This window comes from Tigriopus californicus, chromosome 11 (genome assembly GCF_007210705.1).
Source record: "Tigriopus californicus strain San Diego chromosome 11, Tcal_SD_v2.1, whole genome shotgun sequence".
Lineage (NCBI taxonomy): Eukaryota > Metazoa > Arthropoda > Copepoda > Harpacticoida > Harpacticidae > Tigriopus > Tigriopus californicus.
The window spans coordinates 5,719,860-5,740,761 of NC_081450.1; the positions used below are offsets into that span (position 1 = coordinate 5,719,860).

At 44.8% G+C, this 20,902-nt stretch overlaps 1 protein-coding gene across 6 annotated transcripts in view; it reads right to left on the reverse strand.

The window, feature by feature from the left end:
* Positions 1-858: 858 nt before the first annotated feature.
* The window catches only part of LOC131890023 (protein turtle-like), a 73,510-nt gene continuing 53,466 nt past the window's right edge, over positions 859-20,902 (reverse strand). Inside the window, exons 3-20 of one of the 6 annotated variants that reach the window (XM_059239286.1) lie at positions 17,973-18,106; positions 16,327-16,530; positions 16,123-16,230; positions 15,767-15,971; positions 13,902-14,189; positions 13,632-13,822; positions 13,321-13,530; positions 12,916-13,190; positions 12,676-12,854; positions 12,208-12,276; positions 11,778-11,855; positions 11,544-11,609; positions 8,144-8,347; positions 7,844-8,071; positions 7,188-7,220; positions 6,348-6,423; positions 5,238-5,832; positions 859-5,148 (exon numbers count right to left, since the gene is read on the reverse strand). In XM_059239286.1, coding sequence (XP_059095269.1) covers positions 2,920-5,148; positions 5,238-5,832; positions 6,348-6,423; positions 7,188-7,220; positions 7,844-8,071; positions 8,144-8,347; positions 11,544-11,609; positions 11,778-11,855; positions 12,208-12,276; positions 12,676-12,854; positions 12,916-13,190; positions 13,321-13,530; positions 13,632-13,822; positions 13,902-14,189; positions 15,767-15,971; positions 16,123-16,230; positions 16,327-16,530; positions 17,973-18,106 — 5,372 coding nt within the window. In that variant the 3' untranslated portion in view covers positions 859-2,919. Of the gene's footprint in view, positions 5,149-5,237; positions 5,833-6,347; positions 6,424-7,187; positions 7,221-7,843; positions 8,072-8,143; positions 8,348-8,453; positions 8,535-11,543; positions 11,610-11,777; positions 11,856-12,177; positions 12,277-12,675; positions 12,855-12,915; positions 13,191-13,320; positions 13,531-13,631; positions 13,823-13,901; positions 14,190-15,766; positions 15,972-16,122; positions 16,231-16,326; positions 16,531-17,483; positions 17,804-17,972; positions 18,107-20,902 lie in introns of those variants that run through there. The other 5 variants (XM_059239291.1, XM_059239287.1, XM_059239289.1 and 2 more) reach the window with 5 other exon arrangements.

Here is a 20,902-nt window from a genome sequence, read left to right on the forward strand (position 1 = left end):
GCTGCTGTTGCTTGAGCTCCATTTGCTGCTGTCGATACTCTTGAAACTCTTTTTTCATGGCTTGCACACGCTCATGGATGTTCTCCCGAGGTTCAGGTCGACCACGAGGAAACACAGGTGAGTAGATTTCCGAATCGCTGAACACTCTCTCACTTTGTGCCAATGACGCGGCCGTTCCCAATTCCAGCTCACGAGCCCGAGGGTTGTACCCCAAGTACGGGCGGTTCCACTGCCGGGGCAGGGCTTCTCGTATGTTTTGGTAATGGAGGTCCTCCGTTGGACTCCGGGCGTCAAACTCGTAATGACGGTCAATGCTGACGTCTAAGAGAGGAGCAGAATGCGAGGAGCCTGGGCGTGACTCGAACCTTGAAGGAGGTGTGTCGAGTGATGTGTTCAAGTCAGCTCCGGGAGTGACCTCGACCCTTCTGTTAATGGCCCGAGAAGCGGCCTGTGGTTTTGCCAGGAGCCCTAGGGTTTGATGAGGGGTTAGAGGAGGGAGGTAAAGTTCGGCACCCGGGGGCGCAATGGACAGTGTTCCCGATGGCAGACCAGTCACGTACTGGTAGCCATAATAGGTGTGAACTTTGGGCTGAATTGCTGGAAGATACCCTGTTCCAACTTTGATCCGCCTTGGCCGTACAGCAGCTCACCCTCAAGCAACAACCGTCACGAGAAAACTTGATTCGGATCCGGTGGCCTGCTTATGGTGGCATATCCAAAACAATCTGTTTTATGACGATCCCATCGATAACAGACCGATGATTTCACCCGATCCGTCTGTAATGATTTGATGCATTTCTTTTTACCGAAGTCATTGTTCCAAGGATCAGGAGCGGGCGCAAGGCAATTCAACGTTTCTTTTTATTCCATGTAATCTGAGCTTGTTTTTGCTTCCCTTTGGTTTTTTCACCTTTATTGTTTGCCATTTCGAGGGCTGTGAATTAGGTCGTAAAAAAGCTGAAGGAACCACTGTTCAAAGTTTGAGGGACTTCTAAATCGGTCGGGGAGGGAGCTGCTACTGTGGTAGTAATCATAATGATTCATATTTCCATTCCGTCCTCGGCCAATGTGTCATTCATAGAAACGGAAGCTCGGGAAAGTGTCGGCTGATTAGCGTCTTTTGCCAAGGGGAGGGTAAAGCATGCACCAACGTTTGAACAGGTGCCATGATGTGAATTGATCGGAAGGGGGACGGATTTCAATCCAGAGTGCGCCATGCAGGATTGCAGGGTGCAACAGATGTGATGTGGCAAAATGGAACTGCACATTCTTGACGTCAGTGTGTATTTGCTAACGTTGCCATTTTGCAGAATATACTGCGTATGTCTCAATAAAGGTATCTGAAATCCGTCTACTGTGCGCTTTGTTAGAGGTTATTGAATTTTCAAATTAAATTTTAAGTCTTGAATGACCGAGAGGTTACTGAAAATGTAAAAAAGTTTTGTTGTTAAACATTAATCCGAATCAATCCTCTGAAACCTCTAACCAAATTCCAAGCTCAATCAATAACATTCATGAATTTGAGTCCATGCATGTACTTTAAGGTATAAAGCAACTAGATTCAACGTCTTGGTTTTTCGTTTGCCTCTTTGTCTGTTTTGGGAGAAAACAATTTTATGATTCTAGATTGCTTCTTCACTTGTAATAAAGGCTAGACTTCTCTTGTAAAAGAGGACGCCTTGTAGAATTCCAGAAGCGAAATTGTGATGGTATGTGCTTTCTGATTGATGTTAACGTGATCTTAATATTTAACTTAATCAACATTTTGACTGTGCGAATTATATGTGTAGAGCGCATATGTGGCGTCATAACATACCTGCGATTACTTGTCCAGGTTAGAAAGATCCGTATCAGACCAATATCTTTGTTCCTCTTCAAAAATTGTCGCAGGAGAAGATGAAGTCAAAACTTGTCAATCTATTCATTTATTTATTGTGCTGCACCATGGTTGATCATATCAAAAGTTCAATCGAAATCTGCTATTTCTCTTCAAAGTCTTCAAAACACGTTCAGTTCAAAACAAATGATAGAAACAACCACACATTCGTTAAAAAGACTTTTCAATCAAACAACATTGTCGCTAGATCATTCACGGCTGATAGCAGTATAGCTCTGAAATGAACCGCAACAATCCACATTCTTTCATTTTCATCAAGCACTCTACTCCGTGAATTCGAACTCGTCTTTGGAAATGGGAAGATTTGTGTTTTCTAATAGGGTGGTTTGAAGGTACACCACCTCCGTACAGGAACAAATGAACCATGTCTAGAATTATTCTCGCAAGTTGTTGGCTAGAAAACACGCAACCTTGGTGACAACTACACGGATGTTCGTTCCTCTGTTGGGAGGTCTCTTCTGAGACTTATTGAATTGTAAAGGAGAATGCAATCAATGGTAGGGGGATCATAAAAGCAGTCCCAAATATCACGTTCAAAGCGGGGTGGAAACGAAATCGATTTTGAGAAGCCTGGGGACAATGCAAAACAGTATTCGTCGGTTGTCTGTTCGGATTGATTGGAATGAGTTGACATTTACTTCTGATTAGCGGGTCAAGACATGAATCGATCAATGGAACTGAGTCGAATATAATAAAATTTATGAACAAGCAAAATCATATTCGCTTCTGATAATCTCTGGTATAGTTATAGAATTCAATCCTCTTGAGCAACACATCAAATATTATTGGTAGTAGACTTTATAGATTGGCTCCTCTGGGCGAGCTTTTACTTGTTATTTTAGTTATTCGCTTAAGGGGGTGGGGGGAGGAAAGAGATGATGATCAAGCACTGTAACAAACTCTCATAGTGTTCATTTGAGGCGCACTTGCTTAAACTTCTTAATATTGTTCTTTGAGTCAATAAGTCATTCAGGGAGGTGATGTTTTCTTTTCTTGTTCCAACTTGGTGCTTGAGTCACTCTTCAGATCAGACTCTCAAGTTTTGTGATGCCGAGACCATCGTTAGCTTCCGTCGAAGAATCGCCGTCTGCTCCGGTGCCGAGAGTTTCTTGATGTTGCTGCTGTTGCTTGAGCTCCATTTGCTGCTGTCGATACTCTTGAAACTCTTTTTTCATGGCTTGCACACGCTCATGGATGTTCTCCCGAGGTTCAGGTCGACCACGAGGAAACACAGGTGAGTAGATTTCCGAATCGCTGAACACTCTCTCACTTTGTGCCAATGACGCGGCCGTTCCCAATTCCAGCTCACGAGCCCGAGGGTTGTACCCCAAGTACGGGCGGTTCCACTGCCGGGGCAGGGCTTCTCGTATGTTTTGGTAATGGAGGTCCTCCGTTGGACTCCGGGCGTCAAACTCGTAATGACGGTCAATGCTGACGTCTAAGAGAGGAGCAGAATGCGAGGAGCCTGGGCGTGACTCGAACCTTGAAGGAGGTGTGTCGAGTGATGTGTTCAAGTCAGCTCCGGGAGTGACCTCGACCCTTCTGTTAATGGCCCGAGAAGCGGCCTGTGGTTTTGCCAGGAGCCCTAGGGTTTGATGAGGGGTTAGAGGAGGGAGGTAAAGTTCGGCACCCGGGGGCGCAATGGACAGTGTTCCCGATGGCAGACCAGTCACGTACTGGTAGCCATAATAGGTGTGAACTTTGGGCTGAATTGCTGGAAGATACCCTGTTCCAACTTTGAGTGGGGGCCAATTTTCATAAAATGGTTGGATAGGCTCCAGAATGGGTTCCAGAGTACTTTTGGAACTGAGATCAGGGGACATGAGAGAGGCCTGGTTGGCATTGGAGCCCGATGTTGAATGAGAGGAGGAGGAAGAAGTTTGGTGTTGCGAATTGTTTTTGCTAGGGATTCCACTCGAGGACGAGGATTCTTCAGGCTGAGAGAGACTTCCGCCGCCCAGGGTAGTTGTGGTTGTGCTCGGACTGCCCATTCGTTCCTTTGCTTTTTTAATGGCCTCTTGGACCTCTTCGAGATCATGCTGCTCGTGCCCATCAAATGTGCCACCATTGCTGTAGCTGCCCGGGGACGATGAATTGGTCAAGGCCGTGACCTCTGCGTCCAGAACTTCACTCACGAGGCTCAGCTGATCCTCTGCCCTTGAGCGACTCTGACCCGGGGTTCCCGGATTGTTTTTTGAACTAGAACTTACGCTAACAGTTGGTTTGTTGAGATCTTGTCGGTTGGCCAATTGTCCATCTATCACAGCTGAATGTCGATTTTGCTTGGATCGCGATTGAGCCAAGTCGGGAGGTTTCCGCTTGATTGGCCTGGTTGGTGGTTGCATGGCAGTCCTGCGGCCAGACATGTACTTCATGTTTTCATACTCGGGTGGAGCTTCACCGGCCGCTTCACGAATGGGTGGGGAGGATGTGGCCAAAGGGTTTTGCAGGTCCCATAAACGTGGATCCACCGCAGGTTGGACATACAAAGAATGCCAGTACGGAATGGTCGGGGTGGGCAAGTCGGGATATTGCCGAGAAGGCGATATACTACCATGTACGGGAGCGGGATAGTTCAAAGCATAGTTGGGAAACATTACGTCTGCGTTGAGGTAGGTATGGCCTGCGGCCCAATATGGGTGCTGGGAAGGAAGAGCGTAGGCCCGGGGTTGATTGGGTAAGCCTGGGTGGTGAATGTCGGCTTGAACCACACTCAGATTTTGCTCAGGCGTGGCAGAATAGGCGGGTGGTGCCTCCTCTTCACTAGGTAGATGTTCAGGAATGGTGTGAAGGTCTGTGCTTCGTTGAGTGTTTTTGAGGCTTCTGCTGGAGGCTGTGTTCTCCGCTGTTAGGTTTGGACTAGTTAAACTGAGACTGGAGGTGGGATTAGTCAAGAGGGTGCTGGGTATGGACCTCTCTTGATGACTGACAGAGCTGACGTCGCTGTAGTTGTGAATGGGGCTCATCCATGCGGTGAGCGGCACTTGCTGATCCAGTGGGCTGGACGCTCTCAATTTGACATGCCCGGCGGCCGTACCCTGATCGGCCCTTACCAGTTCAAGGTTACTGGTTCGAATGAGATTTTGTTGTGAACTGTTGCCATTAATGGTATTGATTGACGTAGAAGAGGGTTCCATGGCCCTGAGACGCTTCAAATCCTCCTCCGCCAATCGGCCCACTTGTTTGCTTCGAGGATGTGGTGGCTTGGGTAAGGTGCCAGAGCCATCACTGCCATTTTTGCCATAGACAACCTGACAGGAAGATTTCAACGCGTCAGACACCCCAATTTAGTGTACGGCATATTCAGTCTTCAAAACGAAAAATGCTGTGTGATGCTTACCTGTCGCCAATATATCGGCTCTGGGCGTTCCCACTCTCGATCCGCGCCTACTTTGTACATTCCACTTTCTACAACGAAAGCCCCCGGAGGCATATTACTATAGAGTCGTTCCGAGGTGTAACCGGCAATGATGGCCACACTCCTCGTGCGGAAGCGATTAGGCGGCAATGCCACTTCAAACCCGCCCTCATCGTTGACATCGTCATCCTCGAGATGAAATTTGCCATCTTTGGAACGTGAGATCAGGCCCCGGTTCCCCGAGCTCGAAGGGTATTCAACATGGAACGAGTATTTGACGCCACGTCGCTGTGATCCCAATTTGAACGGCCGAGCTCGTTCCTTGCCATCACTGTAATCCGGCTCATTGGACCAATACGCACGGTTGGAGTGAGTCTGCCCGTGGACGGTCTGGTTATTGTTGATTGATACGAGGCGCTCCTCTAAAGACATAATGCAATCAGCGGTTTGGTCAAACATTGACATAAGACCTTTCCGAAGCGAGAGAGATTTCTTGGTCGTTTGAGGTCGATACATGGGATGAGGATCGCTATTAGAGTGCGACATCCTCATAGCTGGAATTCCGCTCTTTCCATTTCTGAAAGAATTTGAGTCATGATTGACGTGGAAATCAAAAGAAATCAAGACCAAATGTGAGTCTCTTGAAGCTAAGTCACTCTAACACTCTACAGTAGACTACTTTTTTGAGACGATCTAAAAAAAAAACAGCAAAGTTGTGGGAGAACAAGAGCAGATATGGAATGAAGCAATGAAGAACAGGAGGATAGATGTCGATTTGAAGAAGTAAATTGAAGGTGCTACCATGTAGTAAAAAACACTTTATCGTTGTTGTGGTTGTTACTACCTTTCTCACTGACATATCCATAGGTTGGAAAGTTAGGGAGAGAAAAAGAGAAGAAATGGTCCAGGTTAGTCATCAGCTTGTTCACAAAAGAGTCCAAGGCATTTCGAATCTCGCATTTCCCAACCCATTGTGTGATTCGCGATCAAGATTCAGGTAATCGAAAAAGTCAATCACTTGTGGTTAGTTGATCATAGAGATCTTGTATGAGAGAATGTAAAAAGAGAAAAGATTGTAGACGTTCAAATTACCTCTTCAAAGGCACTTGTTGGCTCATTTGGCCACCATTTCTAGTTTGGGATAATCTGCATGCAACCATATTGTAAGCTGAAAAGCAATCAAAATAATCGAGGCTTAATGAATGTTTAGCGAGCGAGCAGAACCACTTCCACTCAAATGAAAACCACACACAATAAGGAAGGATGCCTGTGACCTTTTCAGAATTGACACTAGACGTAAAGCTTAGAATAAAAAAGAACAATCGAAATATGCTCTGTACATGTCCAAAATTTCAAAGATGTGACTGACTAAAATTGACAGGACGGAACATAATTTGACCTTGAAAGTCGGGTCTCAAGTCGGCCACGCTCCTGTTTTGTCGTCCATTCAAAATCCACTCGAACTGCGATAGAGACTTGTCAAACTTAGCATTTGGAATGGGATCATTGCCCTTGTTCAGTGCAATGTTCGAGATACTTTGGGCCATCCTTTCCGGTGCTTTGGTGACATATCTAATATTTGGTTTGGAAAGTCTCTATTGCAATTAGAGAAGTGCACGAAGGAGAATTCACATTTTTGGATTAGCGTTGTCATGGAAGCATTTGAAACGACTCTCCTTCGATACAGATCTCTACAAAACAACTCAATTTGGCTTTCGCCATGAGCAATCTGCGTGGTTTGTGCTTAGTGTCTGTCTAAGTGCCATATTTGTCTATCTAGATATATCTCTGGTTGGTCCCACATCAAACTGACTTTGATCCATGGATCTCTTTGAACTCGAGTACAACCGAGCACAATGGTAGGATCAAACAGATATATACAGGTACAATGTGATTTGGTTGGTTAACTTTGGCAGCGGTGAAACGACATACTTGGCACATTAGAGTTCTGGATCTCTTGAATGGCTTGAAAATTAGAAAAAAAGGTCTTGATCAGCATTCTCCTCGAGGTTAGTGGAAATCTAATCGATCGTTTGCATTATTGTAGTTGAGGAATACGCATTTAGACACATCAAACAAGGTTAATGAAAGGGCCCGTTGAATTCATGACTGGAGGTGGTAGAAACTTTAAGAGTTGACATTCATTACAATTCCTTAGATTTATGTTAACATGACTGCCTTGGAACCGTCATAAATCTCAATTTTAAAGAGGCTACAACGGTCCAAAATCAGTTAAGTAATTGTACTTGTGCAAACTGGCTTTGAAAAAAGGTAGCCGTCTTAAATGTTGTGCTATCACATTCATAGGGGGATCAAGGGGACCAGGGAGGTATCATCTTGGACCATACATTTCAGTACATGATTGATGCAACCACAATTCAAGTTGGTGAATTAAAGAATGTTCTTTATTTTGGTTTTATGTCCTTTGTATGCCCAACGAGTCGGAATTCCTCATCCGACACTCAAGTTTAACGAGGGTCAAGGCCAGTTCCATTATTCGTCCTCAAGGTCACCGCCTCTCCAACGAGCGATACCTGATGATTAGGTGCTGGCGAAAAGAGGACCTAGGCCAAAATAGTTCTGCTTACCTCTCTCCTGTTTCCTCCGCCTTCGCTTATTGCAGATCTTGACCGTGCACACAGAGAGAACAATGGCCACTATGAAGAAAAGAATGCCCCCAATGAGACCGGCCGTCACGGCTCGGCGTTTCACATTCTCCGGGAGATCGTAGGCGTGTTCCTCCGAGATCGAATACGAGGTCACCGAATGGCTGAACACGCGGAACAAGTAGGACTTGGCGGTGCCCATATTCTTAACTGGAACGAGAAAATCCGCCAGCCTTTGAACGCTTGTAGTTGCCCCCTATTTTCACTTTTGACTGTACTCACACATGTAGGAGGCTTCTTCTACATCGATCTTTTGATCGGTCAAAGGCTTCCATTTGCCTCCTTGGGAGTTCTTTTTGATCTGAATGGTGTAGTAACTCACATTGGAGCCCTTCGGAGGTCCCTGCCATCGAAGGACCCATCCTCCGGCTTCTTGGGTGAGCGATAGATTCGTGGCTGGAGGTGGAGCCTCGCCGGGGGGAATGTCTAATTTGTGGAAAATGGCTTATGAGTTCGAATTCTGGGTCAATAGGACGTTTTCTAACTCGTGGGATTACGATAGGTTGACTAGTGAGTGCAAGCAAGGATCTACCTTTGATTCTCGGGATCATGGGGTAAATGATCTCTCCGTTGCTGTCCCGTGGTAGGAGCTTAATATTGAAAACTGACAAATCTGGAACAAATGACAAATGCAGAGCAAAAGCATGCAAGAAAATAAAACGGGGACACACGCAATCAAAATATGGGTGAGCAATTAATATGGAGAATGGGTGCTAGTATTAACGCTTTACACTTATACACATTGGTGGGTTGAACACAATTTTGTTGACGTGATATTGATACACTCACAAATGAATATGACAGGAAATCACATCAGACCAAAGGAAAAATAAACAAGCGAAAGAAACAGAGAAAGAAGGAAAGAACAAGAGAGTTTGAAAATGGGCACCACAATCCATTGCAGATGTTGCTAAGTAAGTTGCTATTTTCAACCCAATGAAATCATTTTCAGATGTATCGAACACAAGCCAACGCGTCTTGATTATAATGATGATAATGGTAACGATTAGGCCGGCCAAAATTTGCAGAATGCAAATTTTGCCAAAATCATGCATATCCTATATTCTGTGCATTTTATCTGCAACTTTTGGTATTTTAATGCAATTTATTTTGCAATACAGTATTAGCTATATCAGACCGAAAATAACAATATTTCTGCATTGTTTTGACAGACTTCTTTACCACCCTTGGGAGTAGAAGAAGAAAAGCAGATATATTTTATTCAGCTTTCAATTCATACCGTACAAAATTTGGTATTTCATCCATTCATGATAATCCTTGAGAAATTAGGTCAATCTTGCGAAAGTTATGGGGTGAAATTATTTTTTTCCGTGCTTTTTTGTAAACGTTTTGTCACGAACTTACAAAAATGTCCATCCCACTGGACGTTATAACAGCCGTCCACATGGCTATACCCTCTTGCATATCTTGATATAGCACTGAACGTTTTCTATCTGATCATTTTTGTGAGGTATAACAAAAGAGACTGTTTTCGTATGTCATCCTTCTCTTCTCAACATTAAAAACATTTCTATGTTTGATAGTAGTAACAATGAATTAATGAAAGGGAGATTTCATGGGATAGTTAGCGTCAAAAACAAATATATTTCCAACGTTTTGGCCCAATTCATTTCTCATTTTGAGGCTAATCAGGATTACTATAAAACCCCAAAGTTCTATTTCATCATGGCCAGGCTACAGTTGACTAGAACTTAACTGACAAATAGAGTCCAAAGTATTAATGTGGAAGCAAAATCAAAATCATTTTCACTGTATGCTCTATCTTTGCCCTTATTTGCCCTTGTGTTTACACGTCACTTGTAAGAGAACACTCTTCCTTCATTATTGCATCCTAAATTTTGATTCCGATGAATTTTTCGTGACGAAATTATTCACCTTCTTATGATAAAGACTTTCCATTTTCAAATTATCTGTTATGAAAGCTAAACTAACCTTTTCAGCCCTTCTGAACTCTGTCAATCAATATAATTTAGCACCTTTACCTATATTTTTTGTGCAAATTCGGTAATGTTATATGCAATTTTGCATCCCTTGAACTTCAAATCTTGGCCGGGCCTAGTGATAATGATAATAATAATAATGATAATGACGATGATGAGAGCAGTCTCAATAATCGGTACTATCTCATATCAATGGATCATGATCCAGCAGCCGCTTAATGGTATCGTTAGCAGATCACTAGCAAGGTCGCCATCGCCGTGGACGTAAGTGCTAAATCATTCTATGCTTCGTTCAATAATTACATGTCCCGTTTCAAAGTCCATTCATTCTATCAATCTTTGACCAAACCAAAATAAGACAACAGAACCCAAACCAAAAAGCTGGGTCGAGCAACCGAATCAAAATGTAAAGTCGAAATGAACTCAAACCAAACGAAAGAAAGGAATCGTAAGCTATGAATGAATGGCGTCGGTTGGACCTAAAAATGCCATGCAAATGACGAGATAATCATATAATCAGACAAGAGAGATGTGGAGATAGAAAGAAGTTTCTAAAGAGAGAAAGAGAGAGAGTGTGTGAGAGTGAGAGGCAACCAATGGAGTGACCAAATCAAAAGAACCGACAGCAAAAGTCCCGTGACGACAATTTTCCGTGGCTTTGGAGGAACGGCAACAACACCAATTGAGTGCTTGCTTTCATCAAACTAGTCCTATCTTGGGATGAGATCGAGCTGCCTTCAAGACAGAAAGGATCCTAGTCGGGCAAATCAGGGTCTTTCTTGTCAATACACTAGTCAAGTTTCCAGGATCGATGGCCCGAGCAAAGACCTACTGGACGAGCCAAGCTTGTTTTCGTGAAAGTCACTCGAAATTCCGCAATCGTTTATTAGGTATTGCTTTTTCGAGACGATCCTTGAAAAGTTTCCTCCACAACCCTGTTAAAGGTGAGGTAGAGTGGACAAGAATAATAATATCCCCCAGACAGAGACATGCCCTTGACCGTAACAAAAGCAAAACATGTTCTTGTCAAGCAGGCTGTTTTGGATCTTTACTGAAAGTAGCACAATGCTGAGGGATTGATGAATGGCTGCTCCTTTCTTAAAGGTCTGACTTGAATCAACAATCAACAAATGATCTTCTTGATTATACATGATCTAACAGAGCTCGATGCCATCCCAATGGTCCTGCTGGACGAATGTTTGACGAAGCATCCAATCTTACTAGCGGCATATGTATCCTCCTCCTGATCGTAATGACCCTGTGTGAAGTAGACCTCCAGGTCATCATCAGTATAAAAATAGTAGGCAGCTCTACCATTCCCATTGCCATCGCCGCTTGCGCCATTATTATCAACCGGAATCAAAGCGCCTAAGTTGTCGTTTGTGTCGTCGTCACGGGGATCGGGATGCGATTTAGGGCTAACTTTACTATCGCTACGATCGGGCACTGGTAAATCGAAATTGAGGTCAATGCAGTCTGAATTGGACCAATACCGAANCTACCATTCCCATTGCCATCGCCGCTTGCGCCATTATTATCAACCGGAATCAAAGCGCCTAAGTTGTCGTTTGTGTCGTCGTCACGGGGATCGGGATGCGATTTAGGGCTAACTTTACTATCGCTACGATCGGGCACTGGTAAATCGAAATAATCTTGTTTACCCGTGGGGCCAGAACCACTGTTTCTGCAGGAGCAACCGTGAATTTCCAAATTGAGGTCAATGCAGTCTGAATTGGACCAATACCGAACCAAAAGGAGAAGTAGGAGAAAAAGAGGAAACAATAAGAATAATGGCGAAACCAGCGTTCTTGTGTCAGAACTTTGATGGAACGGAATGAAGTCAATTGCTTTTGAAAGTATTGCTTCTATTAAGAAAACTTATCATTGAGTACCACCTGATGAGAGAAGTTTCCTTCGAGCACCCCGCGGCTTTGAAGTGAGAGTACCATTTTTTCTAAGGCGACCACGGCAGGCTGCGACATAATAACAGTAAAGGAATACATCAAAAATCAGGTCAAAATCATACAAGCAAAGACTTTAAACCCCCCGCCCCAAATCAAGGAATAGGACCAAGAACATAAGTCATCAAGTTGAAAATAGCACCTTCGGATAAAGGCAAACTGGGCTGGGTTGACATTTTCAAGATCTCAAGCTGAGCTAAGTAATTGAGATTCAACGAGCTAAAACTCTCTATGTATTTATGTATGATCGATATGGCTCTGAATAACCGTGCTCATGTGTTGAAATGCAAAGAGGAAGAACGGTTTGATTGATGATTGTTCGTTTGATTCTTACTGGGAGGATAGTGCAACTTCTGCTTCTTACCAGTGGAAGTGGATTGTTCCGAGGGTGAGGCAGTAGGAGGGTACACGGACCACTCCAAACCCCCGTCAGCTGAAGAGCGTTCAAATTTCCCGCACAAAATTCATTAGATTGGAAGAGGCAAGAGCGAGCGAACGAACGAACGAACGAACGAATGAACGAACGAACGAACGGACGGAGAGGAAGGGCAAGAAGAACAAGAGGAAAGAGTGAGTCAGTGAGAGCAATATCAGAGAAAAAAGAAATGGGTGTGTTTGTGATGGATGGACGGATGGAGGGAGAGAGGGAGGGAGGGATGGATGGAGGAGGCGAATAGAGATATGATTAAGTGTGCCACAACTCCCATAGATTCCAAAGCAATGACATGGTAGCCTTGTATGGTAATGCGGCGCGATCGCCATGTAGCCAGTAGCTACATTTTGTTGTATACTGTACGTCAACGCAGAGTGTGATCGTTCACGCAGTCCTTACCTTTGGTTTGAGCTTCGATGATTTGACTGTACATCCCATCTCCATATTCATTGGTGCCAATCACTTGGAACTCGTACTTGGTATTCGATTTCAGGTTGTGGATGCGAATCTTCCTCGCATCCGGGGGATTGACGGCCAGTTCAATCCAGTTCGGGAACTTCGAGTCCTTTTCCCGATATCTGCAAGGGCAAACCGTTCAGATTTAAACCACCCTCAGGTTGACGTGGGTGTGACTCGTACCTGATTTTGTAAGTCTGCTGGCACGCGGCACACCCGCTATATCCGGGCATCCATTCGATGGTGACAGCAAAGGTCTGGGAATTGGCCACAGTCAAATTGGTGGGAGCGTGAGGTGTGGTTCGTTCAATTTTCAGCTCAGTTCGAGCCACAATGGTGGCCACCTCGTTTTCGACCACACACTCGTACACTCCGTGATCACTTTTGTGGAGAGCGTCAAGGGTCAGCTCTCCGTTGTACAATTTATGGCGTTTCCGAGGCAAATGATGCCCATCCACCTGAAAAAGAACACATCCAACATCGGCTCCTTGATTCTCATTCAGAACAAGCGGTGAAATGCATTCCTTGGCTCCAAAATAAGCCCCTCAGATAAGGCCACGAGTATCATGCTTCCCTCCAAGCGCTTACCCTTCTCCACGAGATCTTTGGTTTAGGCGTTCCAATAGCACGACAAGGCATGGTGATTTTGTCGCCCACGGATCGGTGATACTCCTGTTCTGGACGTCTGAGCATAGTTGGTGGATCCTTGATAATCACTTGCATGACTTTCGAGGACCGCCCTGTCCCATGAATGTTGTAAGGAGTACAGACGTAGTCTCCCGCGTGTTCTTGGGTCACCTGAGGAACAAAGAGGACGTTTATGGGCGTTTATGGCGGCAATAAATATTGCTTTTGATCCCAAATCCCCTTTTTGCTCCGTGTTATCGAGTTCCACTTACGCGATCAATGAGAATGGAACCATTCTCCATGGCCATCACTCCAGGCAGGCCGAACGGATCATAAATTCTTTTATCTTTGGTCCATGTGACAAACTGAATTGGAGGATTCGAATCGATGTAACACCGAATGATCCCCTGCAGTCCTCGCGGAATATATTGGACATCAGGATGGTACGTCACCCTGGCCGGATCTATTTATAGGACAATCAAATATATTGGACGTGATGGGGAGGGCCCAGATTATTTCAGACGAAAGGACATCAAACCTACATTCAATTGCTAGGTAAGCTGTGGCTTCGATGGGTCTTCCGATGCCGTTGCTGACTTTGCACGTGTAGCGGCCTTGGGATTCGGATTTCGCCTTGCGGATCACCAACGTTCCATCTGATGTAACAGACGCTTCGAAATTGGGACTCCTTACCGATTGAATCGGTATTCCATCCTTAAACCAGGCCACGGATATGTTCCCTGGATTGGCCTCACCCTTGCACTCAAAGCTGACGCCATGACCCTCGGCTGCGGTTTGATTCTTGGGCGGATCGGTTATTACAGCGGCGCCTAAAATCATCGTGAGAGACTATTTTTCAGAGAAGGTTACAATCGAGAAAGCCAATTTTTGTCTTTGGGCACCAGAGTTTTTGAGCAAAAAGAGGGTCACAGAGAGTCCCCGTGGAAGGCATTAGTTCAGGATTTATTGTCCAATCAGTGCATTCGGTGCACCTCGTTCGCTTCCAACAGATTACCTGGAACCTAGAGTCTAAATGGGCGACGCAAATGCTCATTAATACCTGGCAAGTTTCGGATCTTATCTTTTAAATTTACAAAGCACACAAACGACTGAAACCCTCTAAGAAATCCGATCTTGAAAATCCAAGCTATCTTACATCGTCGATGGTCAAATACGACCAAAAGTGAGCTTATACAGCATCCATAGTATGTATGTATTCCTCATTTCTCGAGGGCCAGCTACACCCATGTATGAAGCGCTTGTGACTTCATTGGTTTAGTTTTCAAGTACACAGTCCGCAGTCTTGTCAACGAGGTCGGTGCTGCCGAAAAGCATAAGGTAGAAAGGGAAGAGAGCTGGCGGTATCGCACTGACAACAACGAGGTCGATTTGAAGAGAGAGGGGAAAAGCCGTTGAGGCTGGAGAGGGACGGAGTAGAAGATCATTTAAGGGTCTTATCTCTTTTGCAATGACCACGAAAAAGGCATCTGCCCTGCAATTCAACGGATGCAAAAGTAGTAAGAAAAAGTTGCTGAAAGCCCGCGTTCCTCGTCATTTTTCGGGTCCAATTTTGAGAGCAGTGCAGCAAATAGGCGCCTGAGCGAACTGATACGAGAAAGAAAATGTTCCAAGTACGGATGGCCAGGCGAGGACGGGTAAGAAAAACACCAGAAGCAGCCAGGTCTTTGGAGAATGAGACCAAGTTCAAATGTAACTGGCTTGGGACTGGTGCAAGCCTCGGAAGCTTCCAAGAGATCCAGTGACAGATGGTCCAAGCAAGAAGCACTACTGAGGGCTTCTCTGTCCACGTTCTTTGCCAATGCACTCACTGGCTTGGAACGAAACTTCACAAAGAGGTGTCGAGGAACGAGGAGAGAATATCAAAAAATGTCCTTCCAGACCATTCCAAACTTCAGTGTCCTTCTTTTATTGTATTTGTTCAAGGTCGAAACGGAGCAGAGCTGGAGAGAGCCCACTCCATTCCAACGATGCTATGATGGGTTTAAATGCTTCTCAAGACTCTTAAGCTCTGGAAAGATAGATCCAAATCTCTCATCCATTATCCTGACAGATCCACCGCGCCTTCCTTTGAGGAGAGCGTTATTTCTAGAATTTTTCGAGAGAAGAACAATGAGGCGATCCTGCGATGAGAGAGAGAGAGAGAGAGAATGAAAGAGAGGGAGAGAGGCCTCATGATGCTTCCTGAAGAAAATGCCATTCCAGCTCAAACCTAAAGTGCGCCCTGACCTTCTAACCAACAAAACTGATGGTACAAATAGTGGAAAGCGAAGGGCGGGAAGGAGAAGTTTACTTCTTGACAGAGAGAAACGTTCTTTCTCGCAGTGGTCCTTATTGTCGTCGTCGTCGTCGTTATCGTCGACGTTGTTCTTGTACTTATCATATTTACCTGCCATCACAAGTTTGGTGGTAAAGTGAATGCTTCCATTGTAGACACCATTCCGCGCTATACACGTGTAATCCCCGAGATCACGCTCCAAAATGTTAGAAATCCTCAGTTCCGTCCCGTCATTGAAGACGCCGATCCGATGGGAGATCTGAATGGCCTTGTCTCCTTTGAACCAAAGGATCTCAGGCGCTGGAGTGCCCCCCGCCTATATCATGGGACACAAAAGAAAGCAGAAAAAGAAAAAGTATAGGTTCATTTCTGGGAAGGAAGTTTTTTGTCATGTCCTTGGCTAGTCTGGAGCTAGAGCTCTAACTGCTTTAGAACACTTATACACTATGTGGGTAGTCTGCACTCACCTCGCAACTGAGAATGGTCGAGTCATGGGTGTTGACGTACATGATCTCGTCCGGAGTGTCCATGAAATAGGGTGGCGCATGGACATCCATGTGGTACCAAGTTCCATTCTACGAAGAGCAAGTGAATGTAGGTATAAATGTACAGTTGATTCAAAGCAACTGGGGTTCACAGCTTGCTTTATGTATCTACAAAGGTCTTCTTACATTGGTGGTATCCGGTCCTCGGTTGAGGAAGAGAACCTCGCAATTATACCATCCACGGTCTTTCTCATTGACATTAGTGATGTTGAGGCTTGCCAGGCCGTAGATGGAGTCCATGGAATCGATTTTGCTGACTCGTCCGGCATACTCCTTGTCCACGTGGGATGGATAGTTGGCATACCAAATATAGATGGGAAGATCCTTGCCCTTGAAAAAATGAAATTGCCATTCTGTCAACCAAGAATGCGTCGGAGAAAATGGCCGAAGCTATTGAAATGCAAATGCTGACACAGAGCTGGTCTAATCCATTTCAGACAGACTCAACAATGGATGGGCCATTAGGCGGGGAATCCCCCCCCCCCCAAAAAAAAGAAGAGTTCTGCGAAGGCCGATAGGGACTCCAGTAACGATGAAACGACTTGTCATTATTCTGTGTTATCTGCCCTTCAAATTACTTCACAAAATGAGACTGGGATAAAAGATAGGGAACATGTTCCATGTCGTTGTACATTTGCGCACGGCAATCTTGTTGATGATGATGAGGTCTTCCAACCATTTGCAATTCCAGCTAATTGAGGTTAGAGCCAGATAACAGAAGCTAGGGATGAAACCATCCAATCCTTAACTTCAAGGGTTCGGAAAGGACACAACCATTCGAACCAACATTATCTCGTTCAGAAACTGACGTGGGACAAATTTCACATCGTGTCTTTAAAAGGGAGTAAAGATGTGACCCTCAATTTGCAAGTACTCTATTGTTACGAAAAAAGGCTTTTGGGTATGTGTAACTTCAATGCAGTTGAGCATGTTTACCACGAGCACCCTAAATCATAAATGTTGAGATTGTTGATCATAAGCATCATATTTGATGATTTTGAGTATGGCCTTGAAATAAACATTACAATGAATGAGCAAATTATTCGACTTCTTGTCGTGAAAGACGTGTCTTCAACCTTCTTCGAATTGCTCTGATTTTATCAGTCAGCAGTAACTGATGTCTTCGGCTCTTGCCCGAATAAACTCGACGTCAGCATTGCTTAACGAGTGCCCGTTTCATTCGCTTCTAACTCGGAAATCCACCTTCCCTAAGTGGATGATGGGATCCTCCAGTATGTGTGCACTCTGATCATGGAACGCCTCTCAAAGTGGATCGAACTTACTTCTCGAGAGTCGAGATAAGGCACGATGAGTCTGTGCTTGTTTCTCTGGCTCATTTGCTTTGATGCTCAAAATTGACATGGGATTTGGCTGGCGCCTGCCCCACTCAACGAGCATGGCCAATACACGCCCAACTCTCTCGCCTGGAGGAACGACCCAAATGGCTTGGCCTACATTGAAGGGGCTCATAAAGTGGAACGCAAGACTGGATCACGGAAATTTATGGCCGGAAAGCCAAATTCGAGCTTAGCAATGGACGACCAGCCTTGACGCTTTAATCCTTAAAGAAGGCTAGTAGCATGAGTCGGGAAACTCAGGGTGATAGTCGCACTCACATTTTCAGACGAGAGCTTATGCAGGTGGCCTGGTGGCCTTGAGGCCTTGTGGCCGTGAGGTCCAACTCAGAAACAACTCAGCACTACTCGTAACGCAAATTATCGTGATCATTACAACTCAACCTAGAGTAATACCGTTACTTTTAAAGAACTCACCTTTTTCCTGTACTGAACCACATAGGGCACGGCCTTTCCTTCGGGGAAGTGGACGTCACAATTGAAGACAACAGAGTCTCCAGCATTGGCAGTGATGTGGTCCGCTTCCGAAGGAGCGGATGGGAATCCCGGTACTGGAATAGAGAAACATGGGAGAGATTTTAAGGTCGTTGTGGTGTGTCTTCAGAATGAAGCGAGGTTGCACCGTCGAGTGTGTGCTTTGACTTTCCATTTCCAATCCTGACATGTGTCAAAAGTCACACCAAAAGATTGAGATCTTTCAGGGCAAGGCGTGAGTTTGCGAGGGACTTTGAAAGAGATGAAGAGCTATTCCATTTCACAAATATGATGGGAAAGAGTGCCAAATTCGCCGCTTTCGTCCTCGACAAACCTGTCCTTCCCCATGGAATCAAATCCATTTTGGCTAATGTGAAACGGTCCCTTCGGAGAGTTCCCCGAACATTCGGTGCCACTGGCATCAGATTCACTCGTTGACTCCTAACCCTATATACGTACCAATCAAAGCCAGCTATTCCTCACTTTTACCTTGGCTGAAATGGAGCCTCTTTCATAGGTATCAGTGGGAGTGGGAGCTTTTCATAAAAAAAGTCCCTCCCCTTCTCTCCAAAAAACATCAGAGCGACTCTTTCCGAATTCAGCGATTAACATTCACCAGAGAAGCACGAAATGCATTTTGCGCCGGATTTGATGATTTGCTTGCAGCAAGCCCGAATATTTTGTGTTCAAAAAGATGCAGCAAGCTAGCGTTAGACTACACGAAGCATCAGCCAAATGCTGCAAATGGCCAATAGTAGGACTCATTTTTCTTTCCATTTGCAGTCGTTGAGGGCAATGAATATCGATTGAATTAGGAGAACCATTTTATTTGGCTTCAAGTAAATTTACACAGGGATGCCAATTTAGAGCTTTATGAGCGTGACGGCTGATATGATGGAGCTGCGGGACCGGCAATGGAAAGGTTGATCATATCCAAACTCAATTGTGGACTTTACTTGTGTAAACAAGAGCTTGGAAGCACTGGCTCGTGATAGACAAAATAATGTCTCAGCTAGTCGAGGGCTTCAATCTGAGGGATCGGCCAGAAGAATCTTCCTTCAGTCCCTTCACCCCTTTCCCCAAAAAAACTTCATCAAAAAACTTGGGTACAACTTTCAATGGTGTGTGCGTCTGTGGCCTTTTCAGGTCCCAAGACAAGAAAAGAGAGGCTTGAAAGACCACTAAGGCCAAGTACTGGCGTCCCCCAAGTCCTTCTCCCCTTCAGCACCACCTTTCTTCGTAGTCATTTCTGAGCTTCCAACTTTTAGATTAAAGCCATTCTCCCGACCTCTCATCTTTGGTAAAATTCTTTGGGCGAATGTATCATTTTAATGAACCACAGCCTCATCGAGGTTACACAAAAAGTGTAACCCACAATTTGAAGCCTACGACCAGCTTCTTTCAGAAACTTTAAAATCTAGGCACGACAACATCAAGAATTTCGACTGAAAGCAAATATTACTGTAACTGTGCTTGAGCATTCCACAATGCCTTGTTTGAGCTCTGATCCCACTTCATGGAACGGGAAACGAGGAATAAAAGAGTTATCTGGCAGAGCGGCACCAAAATAATAATGAGCGCTTTCTCGTTTTTACATCTTTTTTCTCCGATACCGTGAGAACAAAGTAATGCTGCCAAGTTTTCAAGAGAATTCTTGTGAGAAATGAACAAGGGCAATGGGGAAACGTCGTCCTCATAGACGTGAGAGAGTCCAAAAATCATGATGGCTCATGGGGATCATCTTGGATTATGCCCAAAGTTCAGGTGCCTCGTGGATCTCTGCTCTCCTCAAAGTTTGCCTCTCCAGCAAAGATTTTACCCTTGCTTCCTCGTTCTGGCGTGGCTCGTTCTCATTGCTTCATCAAAGTTTCATGAAGAATTCTATAGTAGCAACGACTCGACTAGAAACACCTGGGAGTCCTCGCCAAATATGTACAGCTACCAACGATACTCGGACGCTCGCTCGCCTCGGCCTGAAAGATTGGCATCTCGAGATTACCAAGTCTCCCACAGAGCCACCGACGGTAATCAAAACATTAAGCCGTCCTTTTGGCCCCAAGGCTTGTTCCTCTGCGTCGACAACCGAAGGATATGCTCTTTACCGATCTGGGTTCCTAAATATAACAAAAGGTTCGGATCTGGACTATCCTCGTGTCATTTTGGAAACTGTCCAATAGCCTTCCATGACCATGAAGTCAGTGGTTCTTTGGCCAATGGGGGAGTGGAATTGGAAAGCCAAGGTTCTTTTTTCTTGTCCTAGTCTCTCGCCACGGTCATGCTACTCAGGAGCCTTTAAGTCCCAGTTTGGTGGTGAGAGATGTGGAATTATTTGTCCTCAGAGGGTGATTTCCCACTTTTTACTTACTTGGACGCTTTCTAAGAAAACAGATTCCCTTGGGACCGAAAAAGATCTGACGTTTCATGGTTGCTTTAGCAACCTTACTGTGTTCAAACTGGAGTCGAGTCGACTTTGCGCTTAGTGGGACCACTCTGATTGAAATTCTGAGTTCAATCTTATAGACGAGGTTTGGTTAAGGTTTGTGTGATGCCGAGGGCCAATACCTTTGTCGAGATAACTACGATAACTACATACAGACAATTGAATGCCTCTGGCAATCAGAGTTCTTAAGCTCAAATGCATTTTCGGTCCATGTCATTAATTTTGCTTGTCTTTTAATTTCCGATCCCGTATGTGCAACACCATCTTACTTGGACGTCTTGATGACTTCAATCTGTTTTGCTCAATTAAGGCCATTTAAATTAACTTTTTCAATTTTTCGCCGCTCAACTTTTGCAATACATGCTTTTGGAGAAAGGATTTGTACAGATTAACTTTGAGCCCCGATTATAAAACTCCAACAACCGAAATTTTG